This window comes from Tachypleus tridentatus, chromosome 1, assembly GCF_004210375.1.
Source record: "Tachypleus tridentatus isolate NWPU-2018 chromosome 1, ASM421037v1, whole genome shotgun sequence".
Lineage (NCBI taxonomy): Eukaryota > Metazoa > Arthropoda > Merostomata > Xiphosura > Limulidae > Tachypleus > Tachypleus tridentatus.
In genome coordinates this window covers 20,761,398-20,781,046 of record NC_134825.1, presented here as the reverse complement: position 1 = coordinate 20,781,046, position 19,649 = coordinate 20,761,398, and the positions used below count along the sequence as shown (strand labels likewise).

The 19,649-nt window shown below is 33.1% G+C and overlaps 1 protein-coding gene across 1 annotated transcript in view; it reads right to left on the bottom strand.

Moving 5' to 3' along the window:
* The window catches only part of LOC143232191 (uncharacterized), a 59,286-nt gene extending 40,104 nt beyond the window's left edge, over positions 1-19,182 (bottom strand). The window contains exon 1 of the mRNA XM_076467327.1: positions 18,903-19,182. Within this exon, the coding sequence (XP_076323442.1) occupies positions 18,903-19,155 (253 nt within the window). The 5' untranslated portion in view covers positions 19,156-19,182. The remainder of the gene's footprint in view (positions 1-18,902) is intronic.
* Between the last annotated feature and the right edge of the window lie 467 nt (positions 19,183-19,649).

Sequence of the window (19,649 nt, the reverse complement as noted above, 5' to 3'; positions counted from 1 at the left end):
ATTCAACATGTTACTTATAGTAACATAAACTTCTTTGTCTTTATAAAGTATTCAACATGTTACATATAGTAACATAAACTTCTTTGTCTTTATAAAGTATTCAACATGTTACTTATAGTAACATAAACTTCTTTGTCTTTACAAAGTATTCAACATGTTACTTATAGTAACATAAACTTCTTTGTCTTTACAAAGTATTCAACATGTTACTTATAGTAACATAAACTTCTTTGTCTTTACAAAGTATTTAACATGTTACTTATAGGAACATAAACTTCTTTGTCTTAAAAAATGTATTCAACATGTTACTTATAGTGACATAAACTTCTTTGTCTTTATAAAGTGTTCAACATGTTACTTATAGTGACATAAACTTCTTTGTTTTATAAAGTATTCAACATGTTACTTATAGTAACATAAACTTCTTTGTCTTTACAAAGTATTCAACATGTTACTTATAGTAACATAAACTTCTTTGTCTTTACAAAGTATTTAACATGTTACTTATAGGACATAAACTTCTTTGTCTTAAAAAATGTATTCAACATGTTACTTATAGTGACATAAACTTCTTTGTCTTTATAAAGTGTTCAACATGTTACTTATAGTGACATAAACTTCTTTGTTTTATAAAGTATTCAACATGTTACTTATAGTAACATAAACTTCTTTGTCTTTACAAAGTATTTAACATGTTACTTATAGTAACATAAACTTCTTTGTCTTTATAAAGTATTCAACATGTTACTTATAGTAACATAAACTTCTTTGTCTTAAAAAATGTATTCAACATGTTACTTATAGTAACATAAACTCCTTTGTCTTTATAAAGTATTCAACATGTTACTTATAGTAACATAAACATCTTTGTCTTTATAAAGTGTTCAACATGTTACTTATAGTGACATAAACTTCTTTGTTTTATAAAGTATTCAACATGTTACTTATAGTAACATAAACTTCTTTGTCTTTACAAAGTAATCTACATGTTACTTATAGTAACATAAACTTCTTTGTCTTTATAAAGTATTCAACATGTTACTTATAGTAACATAAACATCTTTGTCTTTACAAAGTATTTAACATGTTACTTATAGTAACATAAACTTCTTTGTCTTTAAAAAGTGTTCAACATGTTACTTATAGTAACATAAACTTCTTTGTCTTTATAAAGTGTTCAACATGTTACTTATAGTAACAAAAACTGATTTTGTGTCTTTATAAAATTCTTCACATTTTATTTGTGATATTTTGCAACTTTATGCAACAGGTGATCTATCTGTGATCTACCTGTGATGATCTATCTGTGATTAACCCACTCTGATTATCTGTACCCGACTTAGAAGCCTCAAACATACCTGCTAAGACTAACTAAGCCACTGACAAGAAAGGGGTCTTCATATGATTTTGTGAACTCGTTCACGTATTCATTACAATAACATAAGTTTTGTATAATTTTAAAAGATAAATCAGCTCAATCGTATTCTGCTTATTTATAATTTCTCTTTATCAATAGCCCAAAAATCTTTTGATTTATATGTAACTTTAAAGTATTCTTTGAATAACAAAGTTTGTTGTGGTCGTTTATAAAACTCTAAGCGTGACTCATATTAGCACAAAGAGCTTCCGCGTTTAAAGATATTACCTAACCTATCTCTTTTCTATACTTACAACCTCGACTGAACCTACGAATATTCCTTTCGATTTCCTTAGTACAAATCTAGGCTTTTTTTTTTTACCAAATATAGTTGTTCAGACTCGTTATGCCTAACATGGCCAGGTAATTAGGGCGCTTGATTCACAATTTGAAAGTCGCGGGATCGAATCTCCGTTACATGAAATGTGCTCGCCATTTTAGCCGTGGTACGTTATAAATTACGGTCAATCCCACTATTCGTAGGTAAAAGTGTAGCTTTAGAGTTGGCGGTGAGTGGTGATGACTAGCTGCCTTCCCTATAGTCTTACACTTCTAAATTAGGGACGGCTAGCGGAGATAGAACTCGTGTAGCTTTGCGCAAAATTCAAAAACAAACAAACAATCCGACTCGTTTTTACGCATATAAAATTTTCTAGTTCTTCCAAAAAAAAAATTGCCCCTCGCTAGTATTGCTCCGGATTTACAACGCTAAAATCAGGGGTTCGATTCCCCTCGGTGGGCTGAGCAGATAGCCCTTTGTGGCTTTGCTATAAGAAAAACACACACACAAAAATCTAATGTGTTTCATAATCTAAATCAACTCTATTATAACATATGCATATTCTACATTCACAAAAGCTATTTAGACCTAAACTAAAGTATTTAATATCAGGAGTTCGATTTGCCTCGGTGAGCTCAGCAGATAGCCCGATTTGGTTTTGCTATAAGAAAAACATTTCATCTTAAATTCAGTTTATTCCAAAAACTTAAAGTTGTCAGTGTTTTTAATCACTCGGTATCAACGGATATTTGTGATTGGCTGCCTTCAATCTTGTCAATCAATGCAAATAACTCTTGAATAGTTCTGTTCTAGTGCTCAAAATAGCCCAAAAAAGGAAGCGGAAAATGGCTGTAAATATTTTTGATTCGCTGATTTGAGAACCTTATATGATGTTTTATATATCTGCAGTAGATTGCGCACTCATACATTAGTGTTACCACTACTGTTCATTTTTGTATAATTATTTGAAATTTTAGAAAATCACGAAAACATCAAATGTTCAATTGTTCACACAAAAACAATGATAATACGAGTTAAAACGTTCCTATTCGGAAATTTGAAAAATGTATGAGCTTTGTAGCGATAGTTCTGTAGGTTACGAAATTTACAGCAGATTAAAACATGTTTCTTTTTGTGTAAAACTACAAAATAGGTTCTCTGCGCTCTCTACAACACTTGGAATCAAGACCCAGCTTTAACATTGTATGCCCATAAACTTTCTGCCCCTCACCTGAAGAACATAAGGCATATCCTCAGGTTCGAACTCTACGCTGTGTTCATTTTCACTTCTTTGGTATGATTTAAACAAATCTGTTGTTATCCATTGTTTGAACAGTTTCAACATAATTAAGTTTAGGCGTTGATGACGTAATCATATGTCGAAATATAGTAACACTGTTCAGTCTTGTAAAACTTGTATAAGATAAAACTATAAATTAGCATGCGTAACTGAATTATTTTGCCAAGTTATGTGGATGTTACAAAGTCAAACTAGTTCTACAGTATATTTAAATTATTACATGATATTTAAATAGGCATCATTTTTACAGGACTTTTTACGTAGAAATGGTCAGGAAATGTAAGTAAATATAAAACGAATGATTAGGGTTAAGCTCAAATGAGTGTAATAGTAAATTTTAATTATCTAAATGAACATCTGTTTCTTGACGAGTTACGTATAAATAGTCAGAAAATGTAATTAAATATGTAACAAATAAATTAGTGTTAACTATTCTTTTTATGACCATTTACATTTAAATAGTCAGAAAATGTAATTAAATATATAACAAATAAATTAGTGTTAACTATTCTTTTTATGACCATTTACATTTAAATAGTCAGAAAATGTAATTAAATATATAACTAATAAATTAGTGTTAACTTTTCTTTTTAAGACCATTTACATTTAAATAGTCAGAAAATGTAATTAAATATATAGCTAATAAATTAGTGTTAACTATTCTTTTTAAGACCATTTACATTTAAATAGTCAGAAAATGTAATTAAATATATAACTAATAAATTAGGGTTAACTATTCTTTTTAAGACCATTTACATTTAAATAGTCAGAGAATGTAATTAAATATATAACTAATAAATTAGTGTTAACTATTCTTTTTAAGACCATTTACATTTAAATAGTCAGAAAATGTAATTAAATATAAAACTAATGAAATGGTGTTTTAATTATTTTCATGTCCGCGTAAAGCAACACGAAAACTGTATGAGCTAGACCACAATTTATCAAGTAAAGATTAGCTGGAAGCTAGCTAGTCATCACCATCCAACTTCAACTCTAAGATAAATCTTTTACTAATGAATAGTGAAATTCATCATAACATTATAACGCCCCCGTGGTTGAAATGGTAAGCATGTTTGGCGGGATGGACACAGGAAACCCGCCACCCACACATGGCGACTCCACAACTTGACCACAACCGGGCCTGGTATTTCAAACCTAGTCATTTTTATACATTTCGTAAGCGTCATCATCTCTAACGTCATGGTCGTTTGTTATGATCGCTAGGCCAGACATGGCCAGATGGGTTGAGGTGTTCGACTCGTAATCCGAGGGTCGCGGGTTCGAATCCTTGTCACATCAAACATGCTCGCCTTTCAGCCGTGGGGGCATTGTAATGGACGGTCAATCCCACTATTCGTTGGTAAAAGAGTAACCTAAGAGTTGGCGGTGGGTGATGATGACTAGCTGCCTTCCCTCTAGTCTTACACTGCTAAATTAGGGACGGCTAGCGCAGATAGCCCTTGTGTAGCTTTGCTCGAAATTAAAAGAAAACGAACAAACAAACTGTTATGACGACTAGCAACGTACCCCTAGCAACACACCCTTTCTGATGATGTCACTGTATGGCACAAACGCCATGTGGAACTATAACGTAATTTTGTTTCTAATGGCGTCACTCTCTCTAACCCTTATTGCCTGAGGTCGATACGCGCGTAGCGTCCTTTGGTGGCGTGTCGCGCGGTCCCATGGGAAACGACTCGCGTGCTTTTAGTGTATTTTTAATTTTTATACTATTCTCTAAAACTTATCTCCACATTCTCATGAAAAATAACATGTAACTTTTATATTCCTGAAAAGAAAGAAGTATTCCCAGTGTTTACGTATCTCTGAATAAAACATATAGTACAACTGTTGATACTCTTTAAACGAATATTTGTTAATAATAAGGGTAACCACGTGTAAAAATTATAACAAGTATCGCTGAAGGTATGATTATCTCTGTAAGAAAAGCCAAAGGCTGACACATCTGAAAATCAATAAGTTATGAGTAGTTTAAGGGCGTATCACGCAACACAATATGTGTAGTTATTTATACATACTTTTTATTTTTTTGTTAACCTGAAGATGACCTAAGAAGGTCTAAATGTTGTTCTGTATTTTAATTAAAGTCCTAATACCCATACCAGCCGTCTCTAGAATACACATTTATCGTGTCTCTCGGAGAATAAATGTAAATAAATGATTATGTAACATAATCCCGGATCAAAATTGGTTTTACTGTAAATCTGTCAGCCACAAGCTTGAAAAACAAAAATTGTTGTTTAACTTACGTCAAATACTTAAAGAGTCAAAATATTTTAAAACTTTGTTTCTTTGCAAAAGAATATCTGTAAATAATTGTAAAACTAACATTTCTTTAAAAAAAATACATTAATGAACTGAATTACGATGCAATAATATATGTTAATACTTATAAAGTTGGTGTCTCTAAAGTATAATACCTATAAGTAATTATAATATTGTATCTTTACTGTATATGTTAATACTTATAAAGTTGGTGTCTGTAAAGTATAATACCTATAAGTAATTATAATATTGTATCTTTACTGTATATGTTAATACTTATAAAGTTGGTGTCTGTAAAGTATAATACTTATAAGTAATTATAATATTGTATCTTTACTGTATATGTTAATACTTATAAAGTTGGTGTCTGTAAAGTATAATACCTATAAGTAATTATAATATTGTATCTTTACTGTATATGTTAATACTTATAAAGTTGGTGTCTGTAAAAGTATAATACCTATAAGTAATTATAATATTGTATCTTTACTGTATATGTTAATACTTATAAAGTTGGTGTCTGTAAAAGTATAATACCTATAAGTAATTATAATATTGTATCTTTACTGTATATGTTAATACTTATAAAGTTGGTGTCTGTAAAGTATAATACCTATAAGTAATTATAATATTGTATCTTTACTGTATATGTTAATACTTATAAAGTTGGTGTCTGTAAAGTATAATACCTATAAGTAATTATAATATTGTATCTTTACTGTATATGTTAATACTTATAAAGTTGGTATCTGTAAAGTATAATACCTATAAGTAATTATAATATTGTATCTTTACTGTATATGTTAATACTTATAAAGTTGGTGTCTGTAAAGTATAATACCTATAAGTAATTGTAATATTGTATCTTTACTGTATATGTTAATACTTATAAAGTTGGTGTCTGTAAAGTATAATACCTATAAGTAATTTTAATGTTGTATCTTTACTGTATATGTTAATACTTATAAAGTTGGTGTCTGTAAAGTATAATACCCATAAGTAATTTTAATGTTGTATCTTTACTGTATATGTTAATACTTATAAAGTTGGTGTCTGTAAAGTATAATACCTATAAGTAATTATAATATTGTATCTTTACTGTATATGTTAATACTTATAAAGTTGGTGTCTGTAAAGTATAATACCTATAAGTAATTTTAATGTTGTATCTTTACTGTATATGTTAATACTTATAAAGTTGGTGTCTGTAAAGTATAATACCTATAAGTAATTATAATATTGTATCTTTACTGTATATGTTAATACTAATAAAGTTGGTGTCTGTAAAGTATAATACCTATAAGTAATTTTAATGTTGTATCTTTACTGTATATGTTAATACTTATAAAGTTGGTGTCTGAAAAGTATAATACCTATAAGTAATTTTAATGTTGTATGTCTACCGTATAATATATGTTAATACTTACATAGTTGATATCTCTATGGGATAACATGTGTAAACAATCATAATGTTATATGCCTACCCTATAATATCCGGAAGTAATTATAAAGTTCATATCTCTGCTGTATCATAACAATAAACTGTTTTAAAGTACCTAACCTACCGTTAAATATCCACAGGCGCTTTAATTTATTAAACAGTCGTATCTACATATCACTAACTCTAAGTAGTTATAAAGTCGGTGTATTTTGAGCTGTGAGAACGAATATCTCCTAACGCTTCATCTTCGTATACATATGATGAATATGTTAAAGTAATTGGAACTTTGAAAAACGTAACAGTTAGACTTATATCGCATGGTAATGTAAATAGCTTAGGACCCTGACATAATAAAACATTCCTGATAATATGAAACACTTATAAACTGTCTTCGCAAGAACCTGTATAATTAATTGACTGTTTAAAGTTTCTCTTTAATAGATATGGCCAGTAATTTTCCCTCATGCTAAATTTAGTTTGAAACTCTAATTGCAGTTCGTTCTGTCGAGAACTACTTGAACAAGGACGGCTTTATACATGAGGACGTGATCCAAGTTTCAACGATGTCTGCTTGAGACTATAAGGAAACTTGGCTTCGTTATAACGTCGAAATCATTCTGTTTCGATACGATGTACTTACGTGCATGGAAAAATAAGTCATCTGTATAGATTTAGTCCTAACAAATTTCGTGCAAAACGTATGCACTTTAAAGCTAAGTAAATATATAAAAAGTTATGTTTTCCAAACCAGATATTTGTTCTTTTTTTCTTTAAACTCTATCCATATGTCAAACTAGCGAATAACATAAATAGTTATATTTGTATTTGAAACAATTCATTAAAAGATTAGTCATAAGCACCAACTAACTTCAAACATGAACTTAACGTATTTAGTAAACCATGTACTACAATTCTGTAAATATTCTTTTCAGCTTCCTCGGTGGAACAGTTTATTAAAAACAAATTTTTATCATACTTTGGTTTTTTAGTTAGACCACTTTTTGCATGATATTCTAAAAGAAGAAAACTAGTTTTCCTGTATTTCAGTTTAAATAATCTGCTTACAGTTTATGACAACTGCTCAATATATTTTAACTTAACGAAAAAAAGAAACTTTGTGTGAAACGTACTAAGCGCCATCTAGTAACACAAATAATACATTATTCTACTACATATATATTATATTATTTTTTAACTTTAAATCAAATTCGTAATGTTTCGAATTAATTGAGGTATTGTTTTCCTTTTTCTCAAGCCACATCTACTAGTTCTGGACTCTAACCTACCGAAGTAGTTTACCGACTACAACGATCAAGTATTTATTGCAAAATTGAATTCACTTGATCAAACTCTTGAGACGACAAGTATTACGAAGACTCTAAGTCACAATTGCAAGAAAGTACATATGTTAAATTAATTATTTCACTATGTTAACGGTTAAGAAAATTTCAACGAAATCCTGATAAGACATTTGACCTCATTACTCGACCCGTTCAAATGACATTTGACCTCATTACTCAACCTGTTCAAATGGATCACTGTTGATATTATTCGGTGCAGACACTTACCTCTATAGTATACACAAATTTTGTAATAAGACTTTTTACCCAACCACAGACTTTTAAGTGATTTCAAGCTGTTAATTAAATATTTTCTAAAAAACATTTTATAGCCTAATGAATTTTGGCATGTGACGTAAACAATTAGATCAGAAGCCTTAAACTTCAGGCATAAACATTTTGAATTTAGTTGATCAGAGATATAGTAACCCACCAGCAGATTTTACTGTCCAAACGGATATTCTTAATCGAATAGCAAGATTGGCAGTCATAGTTATAACATTCTTACAACTAAAAATTTGAACAGTGTTTAGCAAGAAATCATGGTTTCAACCTTAAACTTTCTGACCCACAGCCTGGCATGCTAACCACTAGGCCACATCTTACCTTTATTGTAACGTGGTAAGAAAGCTTGTCATTTTTTTATATTGAATTAAATTCTATTGGTCTTTGTTATTGTTATAAGTTATTATGGAACCCCGTATGTAAATATTATTATCAAAGTTAAACAATGTTTAGAGAACCAGAAAGCAAAATTCGGTATCTCAACAAATGAAGGTGTTATTGTATGTTGGAAATAGTTGAGGAAGCTACAAGAATTCCATACTATCTTGGTGGGTTGAAACTTTGAAATTTCTCTTTAAATAAACTGGTTCTATTTAGTCATACGTTTTTTGTGTTTGTTGTATTTTGTAAATGAAGGCTGATTAGTTCCTGTTGTGTGGAAAATACATGTGAAAGGATAACCCGTAGAACAGGTTATTGAATACTTTATAGCCTCTTCTCGAAGCAAATAAAAATTAGCAACTTAATCATTGTTGGAATGCCTGTCGTATGATCAACTCTTTATTGTTAGAATGTTTAACGTAACTCTAACTCTTCATTGTTGTGTATCTCGTCAATTATTTTAGCGCCTTCGGGTACCAAAGAGTGAAACACTGAATTTTCTTTTTATCATCAATCTTCGATAACAACTGTTGTTGTATCATGTAGCGTATTTAAGTAATGTTCCGTTCTCTGCTGTGTTTGTTGTACCCCAGCCAATCTGAAGAGCTCTGGATTGAGCAAAACGCATCGTCGGTAATGGATATAAAAAAATATTATGTGATTGGAATATTATTATTATACACTTCTGTAGTTCTTGAAAATTCCTAATGTACTGGAATAATAATTTGTGTTTAAAATTGCAATAGGACTAATGCCAATGTCTTGTCACAATTATAACTGCAATCACAAATCTAGACGAAATAATTGCGCATTAGCTTTATAACTTATTGATTCGTTTAAGTTCAGCAGTTGAGTTTACGATTTGTATTTAGAACGTAAAAATTGAGAAGATTTCATGGGTCTTCGACGTTTTAGATCATGAGAAGTAAAACATCTGAATGACGAGCATATATCTAGTTTAAACCGCAGTTTCTAGAAAATATTTACATTTACGTTGTTCTTTGTAATTTTCGCTGGCTAGGCATGGCTAAGTGGTTAGGAGGCGATAGACTTGCAATCTGAGGGTCGCGGGTTCAAATCCCGGTCACATCAAACATGCTCGCCCTTCCAGCCGTGGAGGTTATAATGTTACGGTCAATCCCACTATTCGTTGGTAAAAGAGTAGCCCAATAGTCGGCTGTGGGTAGTGATGACCAGCTGCCTTCCCTCTAGTCTTACACTGCAAAATTAGGGACGGCTAAGACAGATAGCCCTCGTGTACCTTCGCGCAAAATTCGAAAAGGAATAAACAATCCTAACTTTTATCCATTTTTCTAAACATTTTAAGGCATTGTCAGATTCTTTACGTTGTAGTTGTACCAGAGCCTACACAAACTGTCTCAAAAATATGTGGATTGCATTAAACGACGTGCATGTATAAACAGAAGATAAACATTAGCAGTTAGAACGTAATGAACTGTTAGGAACTATCTGTAAGTAATCAATCCCTATTCATTTAATATATCTAAAAAGTAAAGAACAAAAATGTTAAACATAAGCAAAACCTAAATTGTCTTATTTGCTTCTTTTTGCTGTGGAGTTGTAAAGCATATGTGATAGTTTGTTTGTTTTAAATTTCGCACAAAGCTACTCGAGGGCTATCTGCGCTAGCCGTCCCTAATTTTGCAGTGTAAGACTAGAAGGAAGGCAGCTAGTCATCACCACTCACAGCCGACTATTGGGCTGCTCTTTTACCAACGAATAGTGGGATTGACCGTAACATTATAACCTCCACGACTGGAAGGGGCGAGCATGTTTGGTGCGACTGGGATGCGAACCCGCGACCCTCGGATTACGAGTCGAACGCCTTAACACACTTGGCCATATCAAATAATATTTGTTGTTCTTGTGTCTCATTTGCATAAGTAGTATCAGTTTAGTTGTAATGATTGACACGAAACAGCATCAAAATTTGAAAGTGGCACACAGAAAAGAACGCTGGCTCAAGAAAAGGCTCAATATGTCTTTAAGAAGGCACGCAATATTTCACACTTTTAGTTGAAGAGTCAAGTCAGCATCCAAAAGATCTTACACATTATATAAGAACACAGTCAGCAGTAACAACCACCAAAACACTTGAATAGAAATGTAGCTATACAACACGTTTGGCAGTCTCAAAAATAAGTAAAACCTGAAGAGCAGAATCCCAACTTCCTAAATGGTATTGGATTATGGCCAAATAAATCCACACGATAGATATTTATGGTCAAAGAGGGAAAGTCGAACCTGCAGCATAGTAACGAAGACGTCAGCAAATCTGTTCAACACATCAATGAAAAACTAAAACGAGGCTGTACTTCCCAATTGTCTGATCATATATATTCAAGTGGCGACATGGTAAGCTGTGACTGGTTGATTTTCGACAACTGGTCGAATCTATTGCTTTTGCTGTAAGCTCTTAAACATTGAACGAGAACTAATAGTGGCAAATAGTTGCAATGAATGGACTAATGCAGGAAGCACACTTAGAAAAATGGAATGTCCAGTTCTCACTGCAATTCTGTAATTCGCAAGTCAAAGTCTAGTGCGTAGATTGATAACAAATTGGGCAAGCAAAAGAGATGAATTGACAAATTATTTGTGAAGTGTATTAAAAGTGGTTGTGAGTAACATGAAGTTTATGGCTGAGCGTGTTCTAGCATTTTGTGGAAATCATGAACTCATTGGATCACAAAAAATGGCAGTTACACTAGTATCCTTAAGTTACTTTGTGAATATGATACGTACCTCACAGAGCATACCCAAAAAATGTAGACAAAGGCACTGGTCAACCAAACTATCTATCCTCAACCACGTGTGAAGAAGTTATAAAAATAATGGGTGAAAAACTTTTGATTACCATCGTTGATCGATCGTATCAAAATACTCTTCAGTGTCAACTGACTCCAAACTTAATAATAGTCACGCTGACCAACTAACTCGTGTGATACAATACATTGAAAATTTGAAAATGATGACAAAAAAGATTCCCTTTGAAATTGTCGTGGTCAGTCGTGTGACAATGTATCTAACATAAATACAAAATTTAACAGTTTGCAATCCATAATTGGTGAAAAAATTCAATAACGATATATGTGTGCCTTGTTGTTGACATTTTTAAAATCCAGTAGGAGTTGATTGCCGTCGCTCAGTTCTAGCATTCTTGGATTGTGTGAAACTTCAAGGTTAACTCTGCTCGCTAGAACATGCCTAGAACTAAACTTTCCCCAGAAGGACAGCTTATACCAAAACGCCTCAATTAAACTCGGTGGTCAACTTTAGCGAATGCAACAAAAGCAGGTTGAAGCTGATTATACTGAATCTCAAGAACTTTTTTAATGATATATTTAATTATGTGAATCAAAAAGAGGTGTTTGTATATGCTCAAAACGAGCATTTTGCTGTTTTGTGGCACTTTATTTTGGAAAGGTTCAATAGCACAAACAGGCATTTGGAAGATGAGGAAATACATCTAAACACCTCCACCATTTTTCCCGAAATCTCTTGACTTCTTTATGCTGTAACAGCATGATCAGTTTGATGAATTTGAAAAGAATGTTGCACAGCGCTTAATTACGTCACCATATCATAAGCAAAAGAAAGGGTTCGGTGCAGTTACGTTGAATCAATTTGGTTATGGCTAGACATCTGGTGTTGAACGAACTCCGAACGAAAAGTTTCCAGCTTAGAGATTCCTTCCTGTAATTAATATGTTGCTTCATTCCCTGTGCAAACATATCAATGCATCTTTATTGTTGGTCGTTATACATAAATGGTTTGAACATGATTCCAGATCTTAGCTATATACACTACTGGCCAAAATCTTAAGGCCAATAAACATAAAAAAATATGCATTTTGCGTTTTTAGACTCAACCACTTATTTGAGTAGAGCTTCGAAAGATGAAAATAAGAAAAGGGAAAAAAAAACTTTTTTAGCATTTAATAGGGAAAATGTGAACACTATGAAATTAGCCTAAATACTAGCTGGTCAAAAGTTTAACTCCATACCAAAAAGAAGTCCTAAACAAGATAGAAAATGCCCAACAAGAGGTCTCAGTAGTAAGTTGCATTGTGAATAACTGCAAACATTTGCTTTGGCATGGTCGATATATGCGTTTGAAGGAGGCTGGCTGGAATGTTATCCCAAGTGGTGAAGATGGCTTCACAAAAATCATGCACTGTTTGGAATTGACGTATATTTCTATAGACTTCCCTTGCCATCCACCCCCAAACATTTTCAGTGGGATTCAGTTCGGGAGAACACGCTGGATGGTCCAAAAAAATCACGTAATTCGCCATGAAAAAGTCCTTCGTCCTACGGGCATTGTGTATTGCAGTGTTGTCCTGCTGAAAGATCCAGTCATTTCCATACAAGCGAGGGCTTTCAGTCAATAAGGATGCTCTCTCCAACATGCCAATGTATCCATCTGCCGTTTGACGCCCCTGTATATTCTGAGCTCCATTGTTCCATGGAAGGAGAAAGCACCCCAGATCATGATGTAACCTCCTCCACTGTGTCGTGTAGAAAATGTCTCCGGTGGGATATCCTTATCGTGCCAGTAACGTTGTAAGCCATCTGGACCATCCAGGATAAATTGTTTCTCATCAGAGAACAAAACGTTCTTCCACTTTTCTACAACCCATGTTTGGTGCTTCTTAGCAAAGTTTAACCGAGCTGTTTCATGGTGTGAAAGGAGGCGTGGCCTATGAATACGCTTACGGTTTTTAAACCCTTTCTCTCGTAGATGTCGTCTTATTGTTCTTGAGCTGCATTCTGCGTCCGTAAGGGCCTTAATCTGGTTCGACGATTGGCTGATGTCCTGCCGGACAACCCGTCGAATCCTCCTGCTCAACGCCGGCGAAATTTTCATGGGCCGACCACTTGAAATTCTCGTTCCGTATCCCTCAGGGTTTTTAAGAAATTTGTAACAGCAGTTTTACTACGCTTAATCTTACCAGCGATGGCACGTTGAGAGAGACCTTATTTTTGCAGTTCGATAATTCTACCACGTTCTAATTCTGTAAACTTTTTAGCCTTTACCATGTTTTTACCCAATGTAACACAGGATATGTCAATTGGAGATGTTGACAACTCTAATGCTTGAACACAAATGACTAGATTTCGTTACGTGTTTACTGATTAACGCTTCTTTTCAGTATGGTCTTAAACTTTTGACCAGCTTTTATTTAGGCTAATTTCATAGTGTTCAAATTTTCCGTATTAAATGCAAAAAAAGTTTTTTATTTTTATTTTTCCCTTTTCTTATTTTCATCTTTCAAAGCTGTACTCAAATAAGTGGTTGAGTCTAAAAACCCAAAATGCATATTTTTTCTTTATGTTCATTGGCCTTAAGATTTTGGCCAGCAGTGTATATATAGATATATGTATACATGCATACAATTTTTGATTGCATAAGTTACAAACACAAACATTCTTTATTAATGTTTTTTACGAGTTATAAACATGTACTAACGTGTCTTTATTAAAAAAGATTTGTAGTTTTTAGGTCAATTTGATGGTTGTTTGTTTCTGAAATTCCCACAAAGCCACACGAGGGCTATCTGCGCTACCGTCCCTAATTTAGCAGTGTAAGACCAGAGGGAAGGCAACTAATCATCACTACCCACCGTCAACTCTTGGGCTAGTCTTTTACCAACGAATAGTCATATTATAACGCCATTATGGCTTAAATGGCGAACACGTTTGCTGTGACGGGGATTTGAACCCACGACTCTAAGATTACGAGTCGGGTGCCTTAACCACCTGGCCATGCCGGGCACCAACTAAATGAACTGACAAGAGTCGATCAATTGCAGCTGATTCTAAATCAGATATATTCTTCAAGCCTAGAAGATCGTCTTGGCGAGGAAGTTATTCAGTTTATAATTAAACTGTTTCAACAAGATGAGGAGGATAATTGAAGTATTGAACAATTCATGTACTGGCTGATATGTTGTAAGAGTTTGAAAACTACTGTCATGTTGAGTGATCTTTCTCAAAGTTGAAATTCATCAAAAATGAACTGTGTACCATAGTGACTAAAAGTAGGCTTAACTGGCTGTTTTTTTTATAATGAGTAAAAGTAGGCTTAACTGGCTGTTTTTTTTATAATGAGTAAAAGTAGGCTTAACTGGCTGTTTTCTATAAAATCCGATATTCTGCGCAGTCTCAATTTCATCTACGTTATAAATTACTTTGCCACTATAAAAGTGTGGATGATTTCTTTCACTGATATATATTTTTTGTTTTCTACATTTGTAAAACAGGATTTTTATAGCTCTACTTTGTTGTTTCTATTTTCCGATGAATCCATGGAGACTTTTATGTGGTTGAATCACAACAGCACCTAATCTGGCATTGCACTGATTTAAAGCGTAGGTTGGTATTCCCCACTTAGCCTCAAAATATGAATATAAATTCGTGTAATTTTTGTCATTAAATATTTCTCATATAAATATTTTTAATCTTGCAAAAGTGAATGGGTTTGAATATCGCGCAAAGCTGCTCGAGGATTATCTGCGTTAGCCGTCCCTAATTCAGAAGTGTAAGACTACAGGGAAGGCAGTTGGTCATCACCACCCACCGCCAACTCTTGGGCTACTCTTTTACCAAAGAATAGTGAGAATGACCGTCACGTTAAAAAGCCTCCACGGCTGAAAGGGCGAGCATGTTTGGTGTGAAAAGGATTCGAACCCGCGACCCTCACGTTATGAGTCGAGTGACCTAACCACCTGGCCATGCCTCAGCAAATTGGTGAGCTGTTATTGTTGTTTAGGAAAATCTCTCACGGAATTTTGTTTATGTTAGATCAAATGTACCGATCTAACTTGACGAATATTTCTAAGCGCTTCCAATTCTTAATAGCAGACGGTATTGGATAAGAAATTCCTGTGTGTGTGTGTGTTTCCTTAGAGCAAAAGCCACATTGGGCTATCTGCCGACGGGAATCAAACCGCTGATTTTAGCATTGTAAATCTGGAGACATACCGTTGTACTAGCGGGGGTGTAAGAAATTCATTTAAGTTAAAATGTTTCAAAGGTAAATTATTTTATAGATTAATCAAGCCGCGATAAGAATAAACTATACCATGGTTACATGGTAACTACTTAAAATGGCCAAAACGGTAGTTTCGTGTGCATTTTCGAAAACAAACAAGCCGGTTGATTCCGCCCCTCAGTAATGCTACATCTAATCAGGAAAAAAATGTCATTACAATCCAATAAGGTATCTATAGCTGAAATCTCATTTCACGATTTATGGTTCATAAGGATGTCAATGCTAAAAATTTTTTTATTAAAAATTTCGTACAGATGAAAATCTGAAATTGTAACTTTCCGCCTCGAGCCTTTCAATTTAAATCTTCTGATTGAATTTGCAAATACTTTTCATAGTTTTTCCTGGGTTTCCTCCCTCCTTTTTGGATGTATAATCCCTGTTTCCACAAAACATAAACTGTTATAAAATATAAATCGTTTAACTGAAGCTATAAGACAATTACGTACTGACGAAGTTTTTAAGAAATGATAATTTATGTCAAATTTCATAGAACCCATGATGGAAAGCTACATAAAACATTACACTGATTCATTCTCGCACTAAATATTAGAATCTTATTTCAAGTATATATGTATCGTTACTGTTTTATTATTATTATATTTGTTATTTTATATATTTATAAATTTTTCATCAACCATATTTATATCCTCTCATCTGATTTTGATTTAAATATCAATTTTCTAACGTAAATAAAAAACCGTTCGTCTCTTCTTATCATCCCAAAATATACTGTTCATATAAATCATATAAAGATGTGTTCTAATTTCTTATAATTTTATTCCATGATTGTTTGGAAGATTCTGAGAAATGTTTTAGACAGAATAAGTTATTGTTGGGTGTATTTCAATATATAGTTATTTTATTCGAATGAAAAAAAAAGCAGTTACTTAATGTTAACTAACGTTATTTCATTGATTTAACTAGGTGGCGCTGCTCACCAAAGATAAATTTTGGTCTTTGTTTGCCGAGCAGAAAATTATAAAGATTAATGAGACACTTAAATTCTGAAGCTCAGGATCTAGTTTTGCATCATTACTGCAAACATTGCTGGTTTATCCTGAGCAGCAAAGCACATGATAAGGAATGGCTTTGTGTCAGTGGTCCACCAATGAGACTTTGAGATAAGATACAAAGTTACGGTTGATGCAACTTATCTAGGTATCATTTGTGTTTCCTTGCTCGACTCGTTATTGAAACAAGACTGGATTAACTTTTCATCAAGTGACATATTTTACCATGTCTTTAGAATTTAGAAGACTGTTGGCACGAGTTACAAAATTAGAAAACTTTCTTAACCATGCTAGTAGGTCTTAAGCAGTTTTCCAAAGACTTGTTTTAGAAAGTTGATACATTAAACTTGTTCTTCTAACATCTCAGTGCACTGTATAATAATGTAGTCAAAGTAAAAAGGACACCAAACACATCTGGACTTAGCAGGAAATACAGGAGTGAAGAAAGATATTCGTAAGATATTTTCTAAACTTAATAAAACTTGACATCTTAGATTAAGCCTACGAACGTTTTCGACTCAGCTGTTGAATTTTAAATGAAGGATGATTTGAGCGCCAAAGCGGTTCTAGTCCCAAGACTTGGTCAAATGTGTAACGAGTTTTAAAAATCATTGTTTTCGAAAACGTAACGAACACGCCATCTAAGGGTTGCAAGGGTAAGACTAAATAGAGGAGTACTTGTAACAGAGCCTAACAACAACCTTTTATTTTCACTTTTCAATGTTCAAGACGACAAGTATGTAATCAAAGTTGTGAAAATCATTCTGATTATTATTCGCTGTCTTTAAACTGTGAACTAATTACAGCGCATTTAATTAGTAAAATTTAAACCAACAGTTAATTAATGAATCATACTAATTTATTTAAAATCAACCGAAAATGGCAGCTTGAATTTTATTTTATCATAATAGGGACGGTCACGAGAGATGGCAGCAATTCCCGGGAAAAATCTTCCACGTGCACAATATTTAAAAATTGTTCATTTCAAGTAACTAGCATATCTGTTAAGTAAACGACGTTTTCTTAATATATTTGTGCTCATAAAGAAAACGTTTCTGTATTACATAAGAAAACGAACGATAGAGGAAAAATATATTTTCAGTATTTTAACCCAGCTGTGAGTGTTCAGAAAACAATTGTTTTGTTCACACCAATACTATTCACACTCACTCTTCTTTATGTCATTTACCATGAGTGTTCAGAAAACAATTGTTTTGTTCACACCAATACTATTCACACTCACTCTTCTTTATGTCATTTACCATGAGTGTTCGGAAAACAATTGTTTTGTTCACACCAATACTATTCACACTCACTCTTCTTTATGTCATTTACCATGAGTGTTCAGAAAACAATTGTTTGGTTCACACCAATACTATTCACACTCACTCTTCTTTATGTCATTTACCATGAGTGTTCAGAAAACAATTGTTTTGTTCACACCAATACTATTCACACTCACTCTTCTTTATGTCATTTACCATGAGTGTTCAGAAAACAATTGTTTTGTTCACACCAATACTATTCACACTCACTCTTCTTTATGTCATTTACCATGAGTGTTCAGAAAACAATTGTTTTGTTCACACCAATACTATTCACACTCACTCTTCTTTATGTCATTTACCATGAGTGTTCGGAAAACAATTGTTTTGTTCACACCAATACTATTCACACTCACTCTTCTTTATGTCATTTACCATGAGTGTTCAGAAAACAATTGTTTTGTTCACACCAATACTATTCACACTCACTCTTCTTTATGTCATTTTACCATGAGTGTTCAGAAAACAATTGTTTTGTTCACACACAATACTATTCACACTCACTCTTCTTTATGTCATTTACCACACGTATCTAATGGAAAGAAGGAGATGAAAACTTATTTTTAAACTTACCTAACTTTCAGTTCGTTTACAATATTTTTTATTTCTAATTTTTAGCATTAATTGCTTTGTAAGGAAAGAAATTCGAACTATTATAGTTTTATTACAGTAACCTATTGACTAATAACGAATTTTCACATTCAAAAATATGTTTTGAACAATCCAAAATAACAGTTGGATAGCCTTGTCTCCTTACCTCCGCCATTTTTATAACACAAATATGGAAACCTCCAGACGTTGCCGAGGCCAATAGCATAACCGACACATGACATAATAAAGTCCAACTTTCCAACCCAGTTTCCTCTTTCAGGAAGTTCATCTTCTGCGTTTTTGGGTACGACAGCAGGTGTTACACCTTCAACATCAGGCCTTTCTTCGGTCCCTTCTATGGGAGACTCGTCATTAGTAGAAGAGGTTTTAGTGTTCAACATTTTGTCATCGTCTGCCATGGTGAACTGTCAAATAAATGTATAATTAATCCCTCTAAACTGTGAAAATAATTCATTAAAACATCCATTGAACTGGGTGCCTTAACTTGTTTTGTGAATAATATATTGCATTAATTTTTAAGTGCGTGTTAACGAAACTGATTGATGGTTGAGTGAGTGGAATTTAACACAAAGCTACACAATAGGCTATCTGTACTCTGCCCACCAGGATTATCGAAACCCCGTTTCTTGTGATGTGAGTCATTAGACACGCTGTTGTGTCACTGAAGGGAATTAACACAATTATCTTTTTGCTTCAGAAAATAAGAGGGTTGTTTGTCTTTTAAAAGGGGTTGTTTGTCTTTATCATAACAATTTCACCAATGTTTGTTTATTTAAGAACTTTGCATAAAGGTACGCAGGGGCTATCTGGTCATAGCCTTCCGTAATTTTGAGCTAAGAAACAATAGAGAAGGCAACTAGACAACCGTGTCCACTGTGATGTCATGGACATG